Genomic DNA, 24,805 nt, shown 5'->3' with positions numbered 1-24,805 from the left:
TATCTACTAAAATTTCTATATTTATTTACAAAAAATTAGATTTTTTTCTTTATTGTACGCTTTGACCAACATTCCCCTCCCCCACAAATTTATAGATTTTTATCAGCAAAAATAAAGTTATTTATTTTATTCATGTTATTTAACAATAAAGTTAAAATTATTGAATAAGCTACAGCCACACAGTAGGCTTATATAATAGCTAATGGATTTTTATGTTTTATATATCACTTTTTTCTAACTTTTTACTTTTTTTATTGAGGTACAGTTGATGTATAATTTTATGTAAGTTACAGGTGTACAATATAGTGATTCACAATTTTAAAGGTTATACTCCATTTATAGTTATTATAAAATATATGCTATATTTCCCATGTTGTGCAATATATCCCTGTAGCTAATTTTATCTAACTTTTTACTTTAAACTACTTTTAGAGACTTACAGAAAAGTTATAAAAACAATACAGAAAGTTTCCATATAGCCTTTATCCAGGCTCCCCCAAAGCAAACATCTTACATAACTACAGTGTAATTATCAGAACCAGGAAATCAACACTGATACTAAAGTAAGGACCCTATTCAAACATCACCAAGATCTCCATTTAGGATCCCACACTGCATTTAGTTGTCACTTTTTATTTCTGACAAACTAACCTTTAAGTATATCAGAGAAGCTCAGGATTTAAAACACTTCTTCCATGGGGTGGGTGGGGGGAAGAATTTTTGTGATAGGCAGGCTTTAAGATGGCCCCCAATGACCCCACCTCCTGCTATTCATGCCCTGTGTAACCTCCTCTCCTTGAGTGTGAGCTGGCCTAGTGACTTGCTTACAACCGACAGAAGGTAATGGGATGTCACTTCCATCACTAGGGTACATAAGACTGTGACTCCTCTCTCACTAGCAGATGCTCTCCCTTACCAGTTCTCATGAAGCAAGTTGCCATGTTGGGCAGGTCTACATGGCAAGGACTTGAGCCTGGCCTCTGGCCAACAGCCAGCTAGGAACTGAGGCCCTCCACCCTTAAGGAACTGAAATTCTTCCAACAATCACATGAGCCTGGAAGTGGATCCTTTCCTAGGCAAGCCTTCAGATAAGACCCGAGACCTGGCCAACACCATGAATGCACCCATATGACAGACCCTGAAACAGAGGACCCAGATAAGACACTCCCAGGTTCCAGATCCACAGAAACTGAGATAATAGTTGGGTGCTGTTTTAAGCTGCCACATCTGTGGAAATTTGTTACGTAGCAATAGGTAACTAATACACTTTTCTTTGATATATCACTTGGTAAGAGGCATTTTACTGAGTTAGATGTATTATTTATTGATAAGACTTACATAATTTTTCTTTTAAAGAAAGTCATAAATTTATCTTTGTTAGGCCAAGTTGTTCAGTGAACAGTGCTCACAAAGTCATAGTCACCGGGAACACCGAGAGCTGCAGACCTTAGTCGTGAAGAGAATGTTAACAATGGAAGGGTCTTGCAAGATAATGTACTACTGTTTCCTCCTTTTACATGCAAGGAAATTGAAACTTAAAAAGATCTCATAGCCAGATGCTATGACGCCAGCCCAGTGCTCCAGAATGTCTCACCTAGCTGACCTCTTCTCACAAACACGAGTCACAGATAACACAGGAGCATTAATCCACAAATCATACAGGAGCACGAAATCGTCACCACTGCTGGAAAACACAAAAAACAACAGATGACTCGTTTTCTCTGTGATGGACCAACGGCATCAGCTTCCTATGTCTGCACTCTCTGGTGGCCTCAAGAGACCTCACAAGAGGTATGGCTTAGTTGGGGTACGAGAGGAGTAGGGAAGAGATTACCTTGGTTCCCAGCTTCATTAGACATGGGGATAGAAAACTGTGCTAGTGAACACTTACATGTGTCATTGTCTCACACCAGAAGAGAAATCATGGGAGAAGTCAAGTTATTTTTGGGTCACACTGGTCTGAAACTCTTTAAAAACCAGAGTTTTTCATCATCTTCGTTTGTAATAGCCATGGTTCCAGCAGGAAAGAAATGACTCACTGAAGTAGGATTACTGCAGAGTATTTAGTGAAAAGGTCACTTATGAAGGTACTGGCAAGGTTTAGAAAAACCAACCAGGGGTAGTGCAGCATGCGGGGACAGGTGCGCATCCCAGATTCAAGGGACAAGGGAAGGAGCAGTTCTTGGGACTCAGAAAGAGCTGTATGCAGAAGGCTGCCTGATAGGAGCCAGAGCCTCCCACAGTGGGATTCAGGCAACTCCAAACTGTATAACCTGGTAAAGAAGAAACTAGGGGATCATGACCCAATCTGCCTCTCTTCCCACACTCTGATGTCCTGTTGGTGGCTCCCACTGGCTGAGCCCCACAGGAAGCTAGAAAGTAGCCACTGCTGAAACCAACCTGTGGGGAAGAGTGGGCTGGAGGAGGGTGGAAAGGGGATAAGGAGAAGTAAAGGAGAAAGAGCCAGCACATGACTGCATGCCTCACACCAACGGGAGCTCAACAAATAACTTGCCAGGGGACAAAACGCAGTGCTGTGGGAGGAGTCTGTTCAACTATTATTAGCTTGAAATCTGGTAGGAGTGTTTACACCGCAGAAATCAGCAAATGCTACAAATCATAGTTTTGTTTTGTTTTTCAGGGAGCCAGTTTACCAGCATACCACTGGATGAAAGTATAAATCATGTCATCTCCTCTAGAAGGAAAGCTGTTTTTACCTCCACTGGAAGGAAAATTACGGTCATGCACTTCTTGGACCAGATGAAGACATTATGTCAATATTATTAACCCCCTACCTCCCACTACCACCAGCCCTCCTTCTTGGTGGTAATACCATCTACCCAAGTCCGCAAGCCTAAAAACCTTTGTTTCACCCTCAACCTCACCATTCACATGCAATTAATTACTAAGTACTGTTAATTTTACTTCCCCAAAGTCCCTCAAATCCATTTATTCTCTCCCCATTTTATGTTCTCATAAAATTAAACTAGTTGTAGTTCCCCGAATATACGACAGATTTAGGCTGCCTGCTTTCTCCACCTTGCCCACACGGCAAACTTCTATATATCCTCCAAAATCAAATTCAGCTGTTACTTCTTCGCTGGGAACAGCCTTCCTAATATTGCCAAATGGAAAGAGTCCCTCCTTCTCCACGTTTCCCCGCATACCTTTTAAACTGATCACATTGGACAGCAGTGTAATTGTTTTCACGTCTTGTCCCCTATTATGCTGAGTCCCTTGAAGGCAGAGCTGTGTTTTATTCATCGAAGCATCCCTAGCATCAGACAATGCACCTGGTACATTGTAGGTGCCAATAAACGTTTGCTAAAGGAATACATTGATAACTTTCCTAACACCTTTGTTGAATAAACTGATGTCAGAAGCTGAAAGGGAGCTCCCAAGCTGTACACATGCCTAGCAAGACCCTCCACCCCACCATATGTCTACCCCCCCAACACTCACATCCTTGCCAACAGTATCTGCTTGCAGGACTGATTCCATCATGCCCCCTTTCTCACTTCCTGCAGATATCACAAGACACTCGGTATGTCCGGGTCTCTCTCACTTCCTGGATTCCCATATGTTCGTGGATCAAATGTAATCTTCTCAGTGAGATTTTCCTGAACAACATTTTGCTTAAAATTGCATCCCTTGCCACCATACCCATACTCTCCCAAAGCTCTTCAATTCTTTTTGGAATTTTTCCATTGCACTTATCACTATCTGATATACTATTATTATTATTAAAAATTTTTTAATCTGTTTGCTTATTGCCTATCTCCCTCCAATATAATATATGGTTCATGAAGTAAAGGATTCTTGCCTATTTTGTTTGCTGTCCTATCCTCAGTGTATACAGTAGGCACTCCATAAATATTTGTTTGAGAAATAAAAGAATCACATGCAGGGGATAATTTGGTGGCCTGCTTGCAACAAAGCTGTCAGAAGCAAAGCTGGGAGCAGAATTGCCACTGCCTAACTCCCAACTTAATGGTTTGTACAAGAGCTCTCGCTCCATCCCTGTTCACATGATCTCTTCCCTATCAGGTCAGCAAATTCTACACTGTTGAATCTTGAAATAATTCCCGTGTAAAGGCAAAATCTCGGTAAAACCGCTATGGATGAAAACCCTACAGATTAAGTGTCTCGCTTATATGCCAATAGTAAGATGTCACCCTTAAAATAGAGAAACTTGAGGAAATAAAAACAAATAAACACAGCTTGAATTAAGATGAGTGTGAATAATGTAAAACCACACAACCGCCCCTGAAAGAGAATATAAAATTCCATACCCTTCTACCCAACATGATCCTGATTCTCATTAATACTTGGCATACTTACCAGGGCTCATGGAATAGAGGATTAAAAATCACAGGAAAATTTTCAATTGTTCAATTATTTTTTGCAGCTGTTTTGATTTTTTGCACATCATGAAATGATGCCTTAAATATGGATCTTTGAATGCACTGAATTACTAGCATTAAATATAAATTCTAGTCACATCCACCTAATACCCATGAATTATTGAGGAGAAAAATAAACAAACTCCACTGAGCTTGATGAAATATGTGTGTTTGAGACACTGTCAGTGATTTGACAAGGTGTTTTCAGGAAATTTGAGCTCCTGTGGCCTGATTCTCCAGCTTTACGTCTTTGTAAAATAAAAGTAATGTGAGTTATCTGACTGTGTATTACCCACACTTTGAGCCATTCTGGCACATAAATTAAATCTTACTTATCATTTTATGTCTGTATAATGCCGAAAAGCAGACTAGATCACCCATGTTAAAAAAAAATTAAAAAAAAAAAAATAGATCACCCATGTTGCCTGAGACTGAAAAGGGAACTGTGATACAATTGACCACCTAAACAGCCAGGTAGTCAGCACAGGTGTAGCCCAAAAGACTGCTGTTTACAGGTTAGCAGATAAAATCAGGGAAGTAAGTGGCAGATGACTTCCCAAATATATAGTTGGTATTAGCAACAAAGCCTCTTTTTGCTTTGACTACTGATCTATATAAATTCTTAAAAAATATAGATATGAAAAAATATTAATTCTGTAATGTTTCCATTATTCTCAAATGTGACACAATTAGAGTTCTTGAGACACAGACAAAATGTTTAATAAATAAATTAGCAGGATGTAATAATTCTTCATTTAGAAAAAAATAATAAAATAACCTTATGCTGACTTTATATAATTTACAAATTCTTCAAAAAATTGTTTTAAATCAAGTCATATTTTTCAGTTGGCTTTTAAGATTACTTCAGGGTTGCATTTCCATAGGAGAGTGGCACATGCTATCTTATAAAATAATGTCTTTAAAAATACAGTAAGCTTTCTGAAAACTACAGGCCAATATCAATGATGAACACAGATGCAAAAATCCTCAACAAAATACTAGCAAACAGAATCCAGCAGCACATTAAAAGGATCATACACCATGATCAAGTGGGGTTTATCCCAGGAATGCAAGGATTCTTCAGTATATACAAATCAATCAATGTGATACACCATATTAACAAATTAAAGGAGAAAAACCATATGATCATCTCAATAGATGCAGATAAAGCTTTTGACAAAATTCAACACCCATTTATGATAAAAACCCTCCAGAAAGTAGGCATAGAGAGAACCTACCTCAACATAATAAAGGCCATATATGAGAAACCCACAGCCAACGTCATTCTCAATGGTGGAAAACTGAAACCATTTCCACTAAGATAAGGAACAAGACAAGGTTGCACACTCTCACCACTATTATTCAACATAGTTTTGGAAGTTCTAGCCACAGCAATCAGAGAAGAGAAAGAAATAAAAGGAATCCAAATCAGAAAAGAAGAAGTAAAGCTGTCACTGTTTGCAGATGACATGATGCTATACACAGAGAATCCTAAAGATGCTACCAGAAAACTACTAGAGCTAATCAATGAATTTGGTAAAGTAGCAGGATACAAAATTAATGCCCAGAAATCTCTTGCATTCCTATATACTAATGATGAAAAATCTGAAAGAGAAATTAAGGAAACACTCCCATTTACGATTGCAACAAAAAGAATAAAATACCTAGGAATAAATCTACGTAAGGAGACACAAGACCTGTATGCAGAAAACTGTAAGATACTGATGAAAGAAATTAAAGATGATACAAACAGATGGAGGGATATACCATGTTTTCGGATTAAAAGAATCAACATGGTGAAAATGACTACTACCCAAAGCAATCTACATATTCAATGCAATCCCTATCAAACCACCAATGGCATTTTCCACAGAACTAGAACAAAAAAATTCACAATTTGTATGGAAACACAAAAGACCCCAAATAGCCAAAGCAACCCTTTTTCTTTTTAACATCTTTATTGGAGTATAGTTGCTTTACAATGGTGTGTTACTTTCTGCTTTATAACAAAATGAATCAGTTATACATATACATATGCTCCCATATCTCTTCCCTCTTGCATCTCCCTCCCTCCCACCCTCCCTATCCCACCCCTCTAGGTGTTCACAAAGCACTGAGCTGATCTCCCTGTGCTATGCGGCTGCTTCCCACTAGCTATCTATTTTACGTTTGGTAGTGTATATATGTCCATGCCACTCTCTCTCTTTCTCCCAGCTTACCCTTCCCCCTCCCCATATCCTCAAGTCCATTCTCTAGTAGGTCTGTGTCTTTATTCCTGTCTTACTCCTAGGTTCTTCATGACATTTTTTTTTGTTTTTTTTTTTTTGCTTAGATTCCATATATGTGTGTTAGCATACGGTATTTGTTTTTCTTTTTCTGACTTACTTCACTCTGTACGACAGACTATAGGTCCATCCACCTCACTACAAATAATTCAATTTCATTTATTTTATGGCTGAGTACTATTCCACTGTATATATGTGCCACATCTTCTTTATCCATTCATCTGCTGATGGACACTTAGCTTGCTTCCATGTCCTGGCTATTGTAAACAGAGCTGCAATGAACATTTTGGTACATGACTCTTTTTGAATTATGGTTTTCTCAGGGTATATGCCCAGTAGTGGGATTGCTGGGTCATACGGTAGTTTTATTTTTAGTTTTCTAAGGAACCTCCATACGGTTCTCCATAGTGGCTGTATCAATTTACATTCCCACCAACAGTGCAAGAGTGTTCCCTTTTCTCCACACCCTCTCCAGCATTTATTGTTTCTAGATTTTTTGATAACAGCAAGATCCTTTTTGACCCACCTCCTAGAGAAATGGAAATTAAAACAAAAATAAACAAATGGGACATAATGAAATTTAAAAGGTTTTGCACAGCAAAGGAAACCATAAACAAGACCAAAAGACAACTCTCAGAATGGGAGAAAACATTTGCAAATGAAGCAACTGACAAAGGATTTATCTCCAAAATTTACAAGCAGCTCATGCATCTCAATATCAAAAAAACAAACAACCCAATTCAAAAATGGGCAGAAACCTAAATGGACATTTCTCCAAAGAAGATATACAGATTGCCAACAAACACATGAAAGAATGCTCAACATCATTAATCATAAGAGAAATGCAAATCAAAACTACAATGAGATATCATCTCACACCGGTCAGAATGGCCATCATCAAAGCAATCTTGAGAAAGAAAAATGGAGCTGGAGGAATCAGGCTCCCTGAATTTAGACTATTTTACAAAGCTACTGTAGTCAAGACAGTATGGTACTGGCACAAAAAAAGAAATATAGATCAATGGAACATGACAGAAAGCCCAGGGATAAACCCACGTGCCTATGGTCACCGTATTTTTGATAAAGAAGGCAATAATATACAATGGAGAAAAGACAGCCTCTTCAATAAGTGGTGCTGGGAAAACTGGACAGCTACATGTAAAAGAATGAAATTAGAACACTTCCTAACACCATACACAAATATAAACTCAAAATGGATTAAAGACATAAATGTAAGGCCAGACACTATAAAACTCTTAGAGGAAAACATAGGCAGAATACTCCATGACATAAATCAGCAAGATCCTTTTTGACTGACCTCCTAGCAAAATGGAAATAAAAACAAAAATAAACAAGTGGGACCTAATGAAACTTAAAAGCTTTTGCACAGCAAAGGAAACCATAAAAAGACGAACAGACAACCCACAAAATGGGAGAAAATATTTGCAAATGAAGCAACTGACAAAGGATTAATCTCCAAAATTTACAAGCAGCTCATGCAGCTCAATATCAAAACAACAAACAACCCAATCCAAAAGTGGGCAGAAGACCTAAACAGACATTTCTCCAAAGAAGATATACAGATTGACAACAAACCCATAAAAGGATGATCAACATCACTAATCATCAGAGAAATGCAAATCAAAACTACAGTGAGGTATCACCTCACACCAGTCAGAGTAGCCATCATCAAAAAATCTACAAACAATAAATGCTGGAGAGGGTGTGGAGAAAAGGGAACCCTCTTGCACTGTTGGTGTGAATGTAAACTGATACAGCCACTATGGAGAACAGTATGGAGGTTCCTTAAAAAACTAAAAATAGAACTACCATATGACCCAGCAATCCTACTACTGGGCATATACCCTGAGAAAACCATAATTCAAAGAGTTATGTACCACAATGTTCATTGCAGCTCTATTTACAATAGCCAGGATATGGAAGCAACCTAAGTGTCCGTCCACAGATGACTGGATAAAGAAGATGTGGCACATATATACAATGGAATATTACTCAGCCATAAAAAGAAACGAAACTGAGTTATTTGTAGTGAGGTGGATGGACCTAGAGTCTGTCACATAGAGTGAAGTAAATCAGAAAGACAAAAACAAATACCGTATGCTAGCACATATATATGGAATCTGAAAAAAAAAAAAAAAAACAGAAAAAGGTTCTGAAGAACCTAGGGCCAGGAGAAGAATAAAGACACAGACCTAGAGAATGGACTTGAGGACACGGGGAAGGGGAAGGGGAAGCTGGGACGTAGTGAGAGAGTAGCATGGACATACATACACTACCAAATGTAAAATACATAGCTAGTGGGAAGCAGCCACATAGCACAGGGAGATCAGCTTGGTGTTTTGTGACCACCTAGAGGGGTGGGATAGGGAGGGTGGGAAGGAGACGCAAGGAGATATGGGGATATATGTATATGTATAGCTGATTCACTTTGTTATAAAGCAGAAACTAACACAGCACTGTAGAGCAATTATATTCCAATAAAGATGTTAAAAAAAGAGAATACAGTCAATTTTATAAGCAGAAAAATTTGATACTTTTTACTAAAAGAATATCAGTAAAATTCAACTCAAAAGTGGTATAGTAATATAATGGTGTGCAGTAGCAGAAATATTGAAAATAAACTGGATGGTGGGGAAGAGGTTTTGTAATTCTGGTATAGCAAATATTTTTGAAAAAATCATTCCTGTATCAACTTTGATGCCATCTTGATTGTTCACCTAGAGGCCATCTCAGTAATCTGGCCATCTTTAGTAATAGGATGGAGTTAGAACAGGAAAACTGTATCATCTGTATATTTGAAATGACAGGCAAATTTACCCTAACTTTAAATAATGGTAACTAGAGTATGGGGTCATTTTTCTAGGGAACTCTGCTGCTTCTAAAAAGGAAGCCTAGGACCTTGATAAGAAATGAACAAATTGTACCTTCCAGAAAAAGGAATTTTAAATACCTCTTGTTTCTGTCAACATTTTTTTTCTTCCTCTCGAGTGGCTGCAACAAAAGTATGCCTAGAACTTTTATTTACCTAACAGGATTTTAGCAAAACCAAAAGCTTAAAAGGTGAACACGAGGTGAATAGAAGATAGCAACATAGCAGAATTCCAATCTTGATTTTAGGAGCAAAACACAGATTTCAGGCTGAAAAGCAAGCTGATCTTAATACCTAGAGTCAAAAATTCTATTTTCTACCGTGAACCTTTCAACTCTAAGCAAAGGCCAAGCCACCCAAGGCACACAGGTGTTCCCAGCAGATAATCTGACATTTCCCCAAGGTGACACACTGTATATATTTGTTTAACATATATTTAGCTGAGAACCTGACAGTTGCAACAGAGAAAAAGAGGGCTTTGGCTGGCAGGGTCCCAATTTGCAAGTCCCACTGGGCGAAACAGAAGTCCTGCAGATAACTGGGCCCATCGTTTCTGAAGGCAGTTAGGTGACTCCTTGCTGCTACTGGATCCATGCGAGTGTCAACACAACCCTCCCCAAGGCCCCCAAATGGATTCTCTATTATTCCCAAAGCAAATATAAAAATGTCCCTGAGAAAAGTTATGGTAGATTTAATTTTCTTCTTTTTTCTTAAGTTTTTAGAGCTCCTTTAATCAGGGCCATGGGCCATGAGTGAACCTGCCCCTTAATCTATGGGAAACTAACTGACCATAAGATGCTGGACTCCTTGTCACAGTTTCTCCACTAAGTTCTCACCAGTCAGTTTAAATATCTCTAGTGATAACAACTCACCATTTCCTGAGACAACATTTCCATATATATACAACTTTAGTAACCATAAAGTTCTCACTTTAGTTAAGTTAGAATCTACCTCTCTATGACTTTCAGTTCCTGGTTCCATCTTTGCCCTGTGGAAGCATAGAGAAAAAGTGTGCTCCCTCTTCCAGTCGTGGCCCAGGAGATTGGAGGGTGGCCATTGTGCACCCTCAGGGCCTCACATCTCCAGGTCCCCCAACTATTCTTCACATGAACAGATTCTGAACCACTATCCTGGTCACTTTTCTTTAAACATGTTTATCACTGTTTTGTTTCTGCTCTGTACATGAAAGTTACATCTAAGATTTTCAACTAGAGTTGACCTAAAGTCTTTTTAACTGATGCATATGAGTCAGTATTAAAAAGAAAGCACTGAACCACCAAGCCGATCCTCAAGAACAATCTAGTGTTTCCTCATCTATTAGATCCAGGATTTTGACAGAAATGAACAAGAACAAGTTAATGTACTTTAGCTGGTTGTTCTGCCAACTGATGCTCATCAGAAGGAATTTAAATCATCTCTGGAAATACCATCCAACTCAATTTAAAGTTGTAATTATTTAACACACATATAGAATTTGATTTATGCATGAGTTTTCAGGAACATATCAATTATACAAAGCAATGCACAACCATTATCAATGGATTTTGAACTCCCATTTACCTATACATTTAGGGGAGCTCCCTAATGGAAGAGTTTATTTATTGATCTATTTATTCCAACAAATATTTATTGAGCACCTACTATGTGTTGGGCACTGCTCTGAACACTGGGTATAAAACAGTGTGCAAAGTCAGTAAGTTCTCTGCCATTGTGGTGCTTATAAAGTAAGACAGACAACATACAGACAAGCAAAAAGGGACACAGCCTTGCTGCAGTGTAAGATAACAGAACTACCGAGGGTGATCAGAGAAGATTTCTCCACAGAGATGTCTTTTGAACAGAGGGCATAGATCAAGGGGATAGATCCATCCTGGCAAAGGGAGCAGCATGTGAAAAGGAAGCTGGGGAAAGGTAGGCATTTTTGAGAAAGGTCAGTGCAGCTGTGGCAGGGTTGATGACACCAGAGAAGCAAGGAAGGCTTCAAAAGCCATGGCAAAAAGTTCAGCTTATAATCTAAGTCTAAGAGAAAGCCCTTGAATGGGTAGAGGCAGGGGAATGACATCATCTAATTTGTGCTTTTATTATTTTTCCCTTTGTTATTTAGACATACTGACATACAGCACTGTGTAAGTTTAGGACGTACAGCTAATGATGACCACAATAGGTTTAGAAAATATCCATCATCTCATAGAGATATAAAATTAAAGAAATAGAAAAGAATATTTTTCCTTGTGATGAGAATTCTTAGGATCTACTCTCTTTAACAACTTTCATGTAATAACGTACAGCAGTGCTAAGTGTGTTTTTAAATCATAATGTTGACAGCTAAGTGGAAAATGGATTCGAAGATGAAAAGAATGAGAAAAATATGCAAATCTTGCATCTCTGAAAGAGGCGATGAGACTCACACACCATCTTTGACTACCATATCAATAATAGTACTATTTATATTTAATAATAATTTACTTATTGTTTATAATACTACTACTTATGGAGAAGTTACTGTGTGCTGGAGGGTGCAGAGCATATATGAGCACTGTATAAGTCATTCTGTTTAATACACACAAACAAACCCTATGAAGTGGGTATTATCACTTTCATTAAACAGATGAGGAAACTGAAGGTCAGGAAGGCCAACTGAAGGGCCCAAGGTCTTATAATTGGCAATTGGCAGAGCTGTGGTTTGAATCAGGTTTCATCTGCCCCCCCCAAACTTTCACATGCATTCTCTGCATTTACCAGATTAATTTCTCTAGGCTCCAGTAAACATATTTATTTAGGGAAAAGTAAAGTGCTTTTGAAGAAGTTCATTTGAAGAACCTCACTCACCCTCTTCCACAATCCTACAGGGATTTTGACTACATGACAGAAAACTGTCCGGTAGGTCCCAGGTTTGAGATATAATCTTTAATCTCTAGTCATTTAGCTAGATAAAGAATTTTTTCAGATAATTTATCTATTTCCTTGACTAAAATGTGGATAGCAGAACCTGACATATCTCATCTTTTTTTTTGCACAAGTTCAATTAGGTCCTGCATGAGAAATATTGACCCCAAAATAGATGTATTAGCTAAGCTTTGATCAGGACGTGATGATCCAGGTATTGTGCTAAATGCTTTAATATGAGTTATCTTCGTCAAAAGTCTAAAAATATGGAACACTTCACAAATCTGCATGTCATCCTTGTGTTGGGACCACGCTAATCTTCACTGTATTGTTCCAATTTAGTATACATGCTGCCAAAGCAAGCACTAGTTAAGAATTTTTTATTTCATGTCTACAGCTGTTAAGAATATCTGCTAAGCACCTAGGGGCAAATCAACACTCCAGAGGAAAAAAAACAATAGAAAACACATCCATTTTTAAATGTTAACGATTTATTTCATGAGCAAAGTTTCTCTGCAACGTATTAGAGGATGTGAGTAGGGTGATAACGATCAGCAAGATCTCCTGGGTGTCTTCCAGAAGCAAAGCCAAGGTGGGACCTCTCAGGCCAGCTAACCCCGCTTCAGCTTTGATAAATTCATAGACCTATTATTTCAACCCAGATGGAAAGGGTGATAGCTACATATCAAAAGCATGTGGCTGCAATGTTTGCTTCCTCTTCCAAACACAGAGATTTTAAGTGTATCAAAAAGTCATCCAGAAACATCTGTTATTCTCCTGGCCTAGGAATTGTTCATCTCTCTCTACCTACATGCTGCTATTTTTAAGCTATTCCTTCTAACCCACATATTTTTAGGGCTACCTGAATTGTTTATCAGTCAAACCTCTACATTTTGAGATATAATTCATTGAATCAATATAGTTATGGGTTATCCTGTATTATAAGATATCCTTTAATTATCCTGTATTATAGTCCATGATACACACACTTTTTTTTTTTTTTTTTTTTTTTTTTTTTTTGCGGTACGTGGGCCTCTCACTGTCGTGGCCTCTCCCGTTGCAGAGCACAGGCTCTGGACGCGCAGGCTCAGCAGCCATGGCTCACGGGCCCAGCCGCTCTGCGGCACGTGGGATCTTCCCGGACCGGGGCACGAACCCGTGTCCCCTGCATTGGCAGGCGGACTCTCAACCACTGCGCCACCAGGGAAGCCCCACACACTTATTTTTTAATAAATGAAACAATTAATGAAACTGTTTAATTAAACTGTTAAAGTTCATTGTTACATGATATAGTTGAGTACAGTTGAGGTCTCAAAGGGACAGGTTAAAAAACATACTACTTATACATCCCACTATATCTTTTTAAATTAAAGTCTAAATGTTATTAAGTACCTATTTTCTCTAGGATGGAATATAAGCAATTCTCTATTATTTGAATCACAGAGTAGTAGAGAAAATGAGTAGAATAAATGATCCAAAATAGTGAAATATAAGAAGAAATGTTTGATATGTAAAAATATAAGAATTTTCTACAATATTCTACAATATAAGAATTATTTTCTACAAAATATTATTTTTACCTTTCTGAACTTATTTTACTTATTAAATTTAGCTTGCAGGTCTCATGCACACGCTAAATGAAAGCAGGAAGCACTGGTCTGAAAGTACAATCATAAAATTAAATATAATAATGAATATAATAAAATGTAGGACAAGTCCCTGAAGGATACCTGAAAACTGACTATAAATTATTACCCACTATAACAGAAAATGGAAAACTCTCCTATGAGAGCATTTCTCAGGATGAACCAGGTCAGGAGAAAAACAAATTTTACCTAAAAGTACCCTGAAGACTCTGGGCAGCTTAACTAGAATTTTACAACTGATTTAGCTGAGAGTAGAGATTGAATGATCAGAAAAAGGATGATCAAAATGAGTTAAAAGTCCCCTGGAGGCTGAATGCACTCTCTTTCATTGTCTTGTATGAAATTTATATCCATATATATAAATTTCATGGTAAAGAGAGAACTTTCATGGTAAAGAGAGAAACTCTTTTATATAAGTATATAAATTTATATAAGTATATATACACACTCCTGAGTTCATAGAGAAATTAAAGCAAAGAGATGTAAGTGAAATTGTTTGAAATTAGGGAGAAATGGAATCCAACTCCAGCAGCCTTAAGTATTCTACTTAATTTTCTTTTAATCCATATAGTATCCTACATTTTTTCCAGAATCCTTCAATATTTAGCATATGTTAGAAATACTCTAGGCTCTCAATGTCATTAGTACTGCCCCTCCTTTCCAGTCCACTGATAGCTACTGCTGACATTTACTGAGCTCTTCATAAAAACCCCCCCGCACTGTCATTTAATCCTCACGTGAACTTTGTAAAGCACAATGATTATCTCCATTTTACAGATGAGTGGGCTAAGACACACAGCTCCAGAGCCTGTGTATTGAATGGCGACCCCCAAAAGACACGTCCATGTCCTAACCTCGGGAACCTGTGAATGTGACCTTATTTGGAAAAATGGTCTTTGTGGCTGTAATTAAGTTAAAGACCTTGCGATGATGAGATCATCTTGGGTTATCTGGATGGGCCCTAAATCCAGTGACAAGTGTCCTCACAAGAGCAGACGCACACAGACAAGAAGGCCATGTGAAGACAGAGGCAGAGACTGGAGTGATGTGGCCACAAGTCAAGAGTGATTGAAACCACCGGAAGGAAACTGGCAAAGAAAGGAAGTGAGCCTCTCCCCGGGACCCCTGGCACAGTCCCCACCAGACTTTGGACTTCTAGCTTCTAGAACTGTGAGAGAATAAATTTCTGTTTAAGCCACCCAGCTTGTAGTAATTTGTTATGGCTGCCCTAGAAAATTAAGACAATCACCACGTCATAATGCCACTGTTCTAGGAACATAAAGGGCCTCTCTACTACCATGCCATAGTTTGACTCTTGGGAAAGATCTAACAGAGTTTCTCTCTTTACCATGAAAGTACCCTCTGCAAATGACTCTTTCAGGGGAAACATTTTCATGAATGTGGTGTCTATTAATAGTGCTTCTATACTTACTTCTACAATTCAGTATCTATTGTTTCTTTTCTACTCAGTTTTTATTTTACGGCAATGTAGGTTTTTTCTAGTTAAAATAATAAAAACCTTCTCTAGGTCCATCCACCTCATTACAAATAACTCAGTTTTGTTCCTTTTTATGGCTGAGTAATATTCCATTGTATATATGTGTCACATCTTCTTTAACCAGTCATCTGTTGATGGACACTTAGGTTGCTTCCATGTCCTGGCTATTGTAAATAGAGCTGCAATGAACATTGTGGTACACGACTCTTTTTGAATTATGGTTTTCTCAGGGTATATGCCCAGTAGTGGGATTACTGGGTCGTATGGTAGTTCTATTTTTAGTTTTTTAAGGAACCTCCATACTGTTCTCCATAGTGGCTGTATCAATTTACATTCCCACCAACAGTGCAAGAGGGTTCCCTTTTCTCCACACCCTCTCCAGCATTTATTGTTTGTAGATTTTTTGATGATGGCCATTCTGACCAGTGTGAGATGATAGTGAAGTAAGACAGAAAGAGAAAAACAAATACCGTCTGCTAACACATATATATGGAATCAAAAAAAAAAAAAAAAAAGGTCATGAAGAACCTAGAGACAAGACGGGAATAAAGATGCAGACCTACTAGAGAATGGACTTGAGGATACGGGGAGTGGGAAGGGTAAGCAGGGACAAAGTGAGAGAGTGGCATGGACATATATACACTACCAAATGTAAGACAGATAGCTAGTGGGAAGCAGTCGCATAGCACAGGGAGATCAGCTCGGTGGTTTGTGATCACCTAGAGGGGTGGGATAGGGACGGTGGTAGGGAGGGAGATGCAAGAGGGTAGAGATATGGGGACATACGTATACGTATAACTGATTCACTTTGTTATAAAGCAGAAACTAACACACCACTGTAAAGCAATTATACTCCAATAAAGATGTTAAAAATAATAATAAAAACCTCTGTCTATTCAAAACTTTCTTTGTACATTAAATTAGTACAAATAACATGGAACCTATCTGCACTTAAAAATGCAATTCATTTTCTCATTACTACTCTGAAAACTTTCTAACATTTTAATTCAGAAAATAATTCATGTTATATATGATTATGTACTTAACAGTGCTTTGAAATTTAAAAAAACTGTATACTTACTAGTTCAGACATTCCATAACATACTTTTATTGATTTACTCTCACTGAAAATTATTACTTCAATATAATATTGAAATTACATTATTTCAATATAATATTGAAATTGTATTATTTCAAAAAGGTGGGAATGTGTTCAAAGGTACAAACTTCTAGTTATAAAATAAATAAGTCATGGAGATGTAATGTACAGCATGGTGACTATGGTTAATAATACCATATTGCTGGGCTTCCCTGTGGCGCAGTGGGTTGAGAGTCTGCCTGCCGATGCAGGGGACACGGGCTCGTGCCCCGGTCCGGGAGGATCCCAATGGCCGCTGAGCCTGCGCATCCGGAGCCTGTGCTCTGCACCGGGAGAGGCCACAACAGTGAGAGGCCCGCGTACCGCAATATATATATATATATATATATATATATATATATACTATATTGTATATTTGAAAGTTAAGAGAGCAGATCTCAAAAGTTCTCATCACAAGAAAAAAAAATTTGTAACTGTGTGGTGATGGATGTTAACTAGACCTATTGTAGTGATGACTTCATAATATACACATACATTGTATCATTAGGTTATACACCTGAGACTAATAAAATGTTACATGTCAATTATACCTCAGTTTAAACAAAAAAGAAATGAGCTTACAAGACACATACACAAGTACACCAACTCACATGTTCTCCCCCACCCTCCCAAAAAGAAAATTCTTTCTAATCCTATTCGATATTGCGCTGGACAGTCTCTGTCGCTCTGCATCTACCCTTCACCCTCCTCACCCTGCTCTGGGCTCCAGTGTGGACCGTAAGAATCACCCAGCATCTCACCTGTACCTGATTTAGATGAGATTTGGGACTTCTGAACTGATGAGATTGGGATGAGATTTTGGATCTCATCTATTGCACTCATATCAATTGCTCACCCTTGCCCAATTGTTTTGGTGAGTTCAGTCGGTAGGAGGCCCTGGCAGAAGAGAGGGCAAAAGGAGAGTGAGGTCAGGGCAGCTATTCCTTCTCCTCTCTCCCTGCAGGACAGAAGGGCTGGCAGTGGCTGTGCCCCTCTGTCTCGAGTCACAGAACTTGGCTTGTCGGGAGACCCCCTGCCCACAACTACAGCTTTTTCCAGGTCTGCCTGCTCTTTGCCTCTTTCAAGTCTTCAGTAGTGGAACTGCATTGCATTATCATGAGACCCTGGTGCCTCTCATCCTTACTTGTTCTCTTAACCCTGCCCACACCGCCATAAATCGTCTCTTCAAACAAAATCTTTTCCATCGCCCTTGGAGTGTGCTGTCTTCTACCAGACCCTCAGCGAAACAGCTACTGACTACCCCAGCTGATAGCCTCCATCTAATAGCCTGAATGATTTCTTCCCATAAATAAAATTATCCCAGATTTCCCAAAAATGTCTACTTCAAAAGGATTACAACTGGTGTGGGATTTTTTTTTTTCCTTTAACAACAACCAAAACAAAAGCGGGTAGCTTGGGATGATTTTGTTCTTCTCAGACACTTCTGCTACCACTGACTCTTATCACTGAATGCTTTTCATTCCAAAATACCTGTCATCACCATCACCGATGCACTCGGGGAAGGCAAGGCTGCAGCCAAAAAGCATGATATGTTGATAGCAACCAAGGCGATGGAGGTACATGAAGAACTTGAGGAACTTCTCCATTTCCATGTTTTTGACAATAGAGAGGAGAGGTGTCAGCGTGGTGTGGTAGGGCAGCATCTGACACTGGCTGTGAGTGATGTTCATGCAGGCACCTGAGAAGGCAAGACAATTATGTTTAGGAAAAGACACATCAGAATTATATGTTTATAAACTCATTTGATATGACAGACTAATGTGTTCATACAGTAAAATATATTCTGTAAGTCAGAATGATTATAGATATACAGTAAGGCACATACATACACAGCAGCATTATTTATAATTGCCAAGATATGGAAGCAACCTAAGCGTCCATCAACAGATGAATGAATAAAGGTGTGGTGTATATATATATATATATATACACCACGTCTGTATTGTATAATACGGGGAATATAACCAATATTTTATAGTAACTATAAATGGAGTGTACCCTTTAAAAATTGTAAAAAAATAAATTTTTTAAAAAGAAAGCAAGAGAAAAGTGTTTGTGTGTGTGTGTGTGTGTGTGGTCATGAAATCAAGCTGCCAATACTCACAAAGGGATAGCATCTGTGTGCTGGGAAAATGTGTGGAAAAATACACTCTCACACTTAGCCAATGGGCAATCACTATTCTGGATCACAGCTGGGCAGGGCAATATGTATCAAAAAAATATTTTAAACATGCATAGCCTTTGACACTGTAATATTTCTAAAAATTTATAAGGAATTAATCATGGTTGTGCACATGGATTTATCTATAGGGATCTTCATCTCTGCAGTGTATACTTTTTAAAAGATAGCAATCACCTAAACATTCAACAAAGGGAACTCATTTAAAATATTATGGAACAAACAACAGAATGCTCAGCTACATGAAAGATGCTTTATTAATCACATAGAATGAGGCTTATAATAAATAAAAATTGCAAATTACAAAACAATTTGTATACCATGATCCTGTTTTTAAAAATACACGATTATTCAAGGATTTCCAATCCTGCCCATGTTTAGGGTCAGCTCAGAGACTCTGACCTCATTTTCTTCAAGCTGGCTCTCCTGAGCATTACCACCTCCATGGCCTTTCCCTCTCCTTCATGCCATAAATTTGCATGGTTGGCCAAAAACTTAAGGGCACAACATTTTTTTTGGACCTCATCAAACTCATAATACAAAATGGGAAATAAAAGAATCAGAGAAGAAGAAAAATCCAGATTAAAATCTGTATATAGAACACAGATAGACATAAACATGAATTCAGCTTTGCATGAGGGCCGAGGTGGGGAGTTTTGGGCAAGTTTCACAAGTATGACACTCAAATCTTTTAGGAGGGAAGTTAAAATGCATTTCAGTTTGGGGAGCATTAGAGGCTGGAAGAAGGTATAGAGAGTAGACTTCAAAATGACACAATTATATGTATTGTGCTATAAGCAGAAAAGCTTGCTTAGAGGAGCTAAGAGTAAATTTATCTCCAACAAAAATATGAAATCATTCATGAAGAATTCAGTATCAAGAAAACATTTATTACAAATCAAGCTTGTGCCAGGCACCACAACAGGTACTCAGATCTCCTAGTTCAGAATTATCTCATTTTCACAACCCAGTAAAGTGATATCATATCTATATTACACAGGAGGAAATTCTATATCAGAAACCCTAAGACATCTGCCCAGGAGTGCACAGCTATTAGGTGGAAATTCCAGATCTTCAAACCTATGCTTTCTGAGAAATTTCCATTTGGAGCCACCTTAAGCTAATGCAAAGGGGGTTATGCTGTTAAAAGCAGTTCTTAAGGAAGTTAATTCCTAATGGCCCATGAAGGGAAGAGGCTCAAAAGCATATAGTGATATATCCCATAGTCTGTATTTAAATTCATAGATAATATACCATGTATTCTGATCACATTATCATTCATTTTACATTGCATTATTTTCTTTAGGGGTCATCAGCTTTGGGGTTTATACACTTGATTATAAACCATATTTGGTGAGATGACCAAAAGGCTCATTTACCCCACCGAGGCAAAGAAAACACACCACCGAGAGAGCATTTGAAAAATACATGATAATGAGGAAAACCATATTTTGTTTGGCTATACTATGTTCATGGCAGTGTGAGTTGCACAAGAGATTTCCTAATAGCAAATTCCCTTGGGAAAAGAGAAAATGATAAAATAATAGTCTGAAACCTTAAAATATGTCTCAAAATAATTGGTATGGACAAAAATAATAATGTCTTATATTTATAAAATGGTTTTCTAAAGTTTCCCAAACCACTCTTATTAGGATTATAATCTCTCATTATAAATGAAGAAACTAAGGCTCTTATAGGTATGTAGGTAGATAGAAAGATGATGGATGGATGGACGGGATGGGTGGACAAATAGGTAGCCAGGGAGACAGACAAAAAGTGATTCGCAGGGACTTCCCTGGTGGCACAGTGGTTAAGATTCCACCTGCCAATGCAGGGCACACGGGTTCAATCCCTGGTCCAGGAAGATACCACATGCCGCAGAGCAACTAAGCCCGTGTACCACAACTACTGAGCCTGTGCTCTAGAGCCCAAGAGTCACAACTATTGAGCCCACACGCTGCAACTACTGAAGCCCGTGTGCCTAGAGCCCGTGCTCTGCAACAAGAGAAGCCACCACAATAAGCCCGCACACCGCAGTGAAGAGTAGCTGTGGTGTACCTGCTCGCAGCCACTAGAGAAAGCCTGTGCAGCCAAAGATAAATAAATAAATTAATTTTTTAAAAAAGTGATTTGCAGACGGACACCCAGTCAGTAATAGAAGCAGGACTGATACATGTGTCTTCCACCTCTTAGGACAACATTCTTCCCAATATACTGCAGCTGTCAAGAGCAGAGCAAATGCCAAAGCAATTCAAAAGAGCAAGAATTCAATGTAGAGTCAACGATCAGGGAAGATTTAATGAAGAGGAAGAACTTGATTTGCTGGTTGAAAGATATCTAAGGTCTGGACTGGGAGAAGGGCTAAAAACTGAGAGAGAAGCATTGACATATATACACTACCAAATGTAAAACAGATAGCTAGTGGGAAGCAGCCGCACAGCACAGGGAGATCAGGTCGGTGCTTTGTGTCCACCTAGAGGGGTGGGATAGGGAGGGTGGGAGGGAGACGCAAGAAGGAGGGGATATAGGGACATATGTATACATATAGCTGATTCACTTTGTTATACAGCAGAAACCAACAACATTGTAAAGCAATTATACTCCAATAAAGATGTTAAAAAAAAAAACAAAACAGGGTACTTAACGAGCGGTAGAGAAAAATTACTACAAAAACAGAATCATAATTGCATGTAACACAGAATGACCAAAAAACTTGAGTCTGGGCAGAAAGGTTCAACAAACTTAGCTGAGAATTTGCTAACAGCCAACAAATATAAAAGGGAATTACTCTTTAAGACTCTGAGAATTTACTACTGAGTCTAATAGAAATTAGAAGTCAGGGTTGCTATATAAGAATGTATAAAAATGTATAAATGTATAAAAACTACAATAGATGTAATTAACCATAGCATTCCTATAGACATCATAATGTGTCTTTTAAATAATAGTTACTTTAAATTGGGGAACTTGGGGAGGAGAAGTTAGAAACAGATCTGAAGAGCAAAATTGCTTCCTGATTCAATGGATTTCTGGTGAAGCAGAAATATTTATTCTAATTAGCTCAAATTCTAAAACAGCACTACTAATAAGGCACGATTTAATAACAAATTTTCAGAGTATGTACTGATTACAAGATAGGTCCCAATTTCAGAAAAAAATTAAATATGAAAAGTAAAATGCTGCTTGCATTTGAGAAGATGAGTTTTTGATTTTCTGTTTTGTTTTCTTAATCTGACTCAGTAGTTTCTAGATCAAACTGGGGCTTTTTCTACTCATATCATATTGCTAATACTTCTAGATGCAGTAATTAGGAAGGAGAGATGGGTCTGTTTTAAGAGCTTTCCTTATGTTCATTTGGAAATTATGATAAATTCTGTATTGTCTACTTCTGGAATTAGGTAACGTGGAGGTAGAAATTAGTTTCTTATATGCTTTTCTTTTTTAATGTAAAATTAACTTAAGAAACTTCTGACTTAGAATTTATTTCAACAATGGGTTCTTTTAAAAATCCATTAAAATCAAATAAAAATCATTTTTAAATAAAAGCAAAATAGTATCTAAACCATAATGATTATATAACAGATAATAGTGTTATTAGACAGGAAAAATCTTCTTAAATTAAAAATCATGAAATATCAACTTTCTAAAGTACTTTGCTATCTTTTGTCTAATAACCTAACAGGAAAACTTGGTAACCTTTCTGACTTCCTATGTATGAGTTCACACTTAATTGAAGGACTAACTGGTAAAGATTCCACTGTAACAGGAGGCAATATTTTAACAGAGCATGGTTGGTTTGCCCTAACTTGGCTAAACTGACTTATTTTAACTCATGAATTTGCTTCACAGGATTTCCTTGTGGAGGCTTCCACATTTGTCTTACTTCCACATCCTGAGAATTCGATGGGGCTGTAAAGGAGAGCTCTCTGTCCACAGCCCTTGCCAGTGGTTTGGGAAGCAAGTCATGGCAGGGTTGGCCCTCTTCACACGTTTTCCTTTTCATCTCTGCCATACAGTCTGTCAAATTTTGTTGCTGTTTTCCCAGATGATATCTTTTATTCCCACCTCTACAGTTTAAAGCCCAGCCTTTTATGGTTATATCGCCCACTTTTATCTGAATGTTTTTGTCCTTAATATTTACTGAAAAACTGTAACACTCCTGGCATTGTTCTTGGCCCTTTCACGTACATAGGCTCATTTGCCCTCCTCACAAGTTACTCTGTTTCACAGCTGAGGAAACAAGGTTAAGGAATTTCCCACAAGATTCACACAGCTAAACCTAAATATCCATCAACAGAGGCATGGATAAAGAGGATGTAGCATATGTACAATGGAAAATTACTCAGCCATAAAAAAAGAATGAAATAATGCCATTTGCAGCAACATGGATGGACCTAGAGATTATCATGATAAGTGAAGTAAGCCAGACAGAGGAAAATAAATATATGATATCACTTACATGTGGAATCTAAAAAAAAAAATGATACAAATAAACTTATTTACAAAACAGAAATAGACTCACAGACACAGGAAAAAAAAGACTTATGGTTACCAAAGGGGAAATGGTGGGGAGGGACAAATTAGGAATTTGGGATTAACATATATACACTATTATACATAAAACAGATAAACAATAAGGACCTACTGTATGGCACAGGGAACTATATTCAATATCTTGTAATAATCCGTAATGGAAAAGAATCTGAAAATATATATATATAAAATACACACACACATATATAACTGAATCACTTTGTTGTACACATGAAACTAACACAACATTGAAAATCAACTATACTTCAATAAAAAAATTTTTAAGTTAAAAAAGTGAGATTCACAAGCTAATAATGTCAAAGCTGAAATTCAACTCAAGTCATCCTAACGCAAATCCAAGTCTCTTTCCATCAACAGCAGTGCCCATAATCCAAACATTATAGTTGAAGACATCGTCTCCCCTGAATTTTTTTCTTTTTTTGTTGAAGTTACTGTGACACAGTACTGCTCATTTTATTTTTACTTATTTATTTTTAAATTTATTTATTTATTTTGGCTGCGTTGGGTCTTCACTGCTGTGCGTGGGCTTTCTCTAGTTGCAGTGAGTGGGAGCTACTCTTTGTTGCGGTGCACGGGCTTCTCATTGCATTGGCTTCTCTTGTTGAGGAGCACGGGCTCTAGGCACGCAGGCTTCAGTAGTTGTGGCACACGGGCTCACTAGTTGTAGTTCACAGGCTCTAGAGCGCAGGCTCAGTAGTTGTGGCACACGGGCTCAGTAGTTGTGGGTCGCGGGCTCTAGAGCACAGGCTCAGTAGTTGTGGTGCACAGGCTTAGCTGCTCCGCGGCATGTGGGATCTTCCTGGACCAGGGCTTGAACCCGTGTCTCCTGCATTGGCAGGCTGATTCTTAACTACTGTGCCACCAGGGAAGCCCCTCCCCTGAATTTCTACCACCCTCAGTGGGGCCCCATGAGATCCATGGAGGCAGGTGGGGTCTTTTTTACTACTCATTCAACAAATACTTATTGAGCTCCTACTCTGTGTCAGGCACTGCTCTAGGTGCAGAGCAAATGACATGATACAAAACAAAGTCCCTGCCCTTATGGAGCTTATAGTCTAGTCAGGGGAGACAAAAAACAAACACAAATAAATATTGTCTGGCATTGATATACATAGTCATAGTCCTAATGCTCAGCAAGAAACAAAGAAGCAGATGTGCCTCTTTAAGGAGAGACTAATATCACAATAAATCTATTCTTACTAGGACAGGACAAAGGACTATTAGTTTTGAAAGTGAATTCCTTCCTTAAGAAACGTACCAGGGCTTCCCTGGTGGCGCAGTGGTTGAGGGTCCGCCTGCCGATGC

At 38.2% G+C, this 24,805-nt stretch overlaps 1 protein-coding gene across 1 annotated transcript in view; it reads right to left on the bottom strand.

Annotated features, from left to right (window-relative positions):
* CORIN (corin, serine peptidase) overlaps positions 1-24,805 on the bottom strand; it is a 267,765-nt gene that overhangs the window by 167,534 nt on the left and 75,426 nt on the right. The window contains 1 exon segment of the mRNA XM_007450971.1: positions 18,238-18,445. Coding sequence (XP_007451033.1) covers positions 18,238-18,445 — 208 coding nt within the window.

The sequence above is a fragment of the Lipotes vexillifer genome, unplaced genomic scaffold (genome assembly GCF_000442215.2).
Source record: "Lipotes vexillifer unplaced genomic scaffold, Lipotes_vexillifer_v1.1 scaffold404, whole genome shotgun sequence".
NCBI classification, from domain to species: Eukaryota; Metazoa; Chordata; class Mammalia; order Artiodactyla; family Lipotidae; genus Lipotes; species Lipotes vexillifer.
Note: the sequence above shows the minus strand (reverse complement) of the source record. Positions and strands in the feature narration are given on the sequence as shown.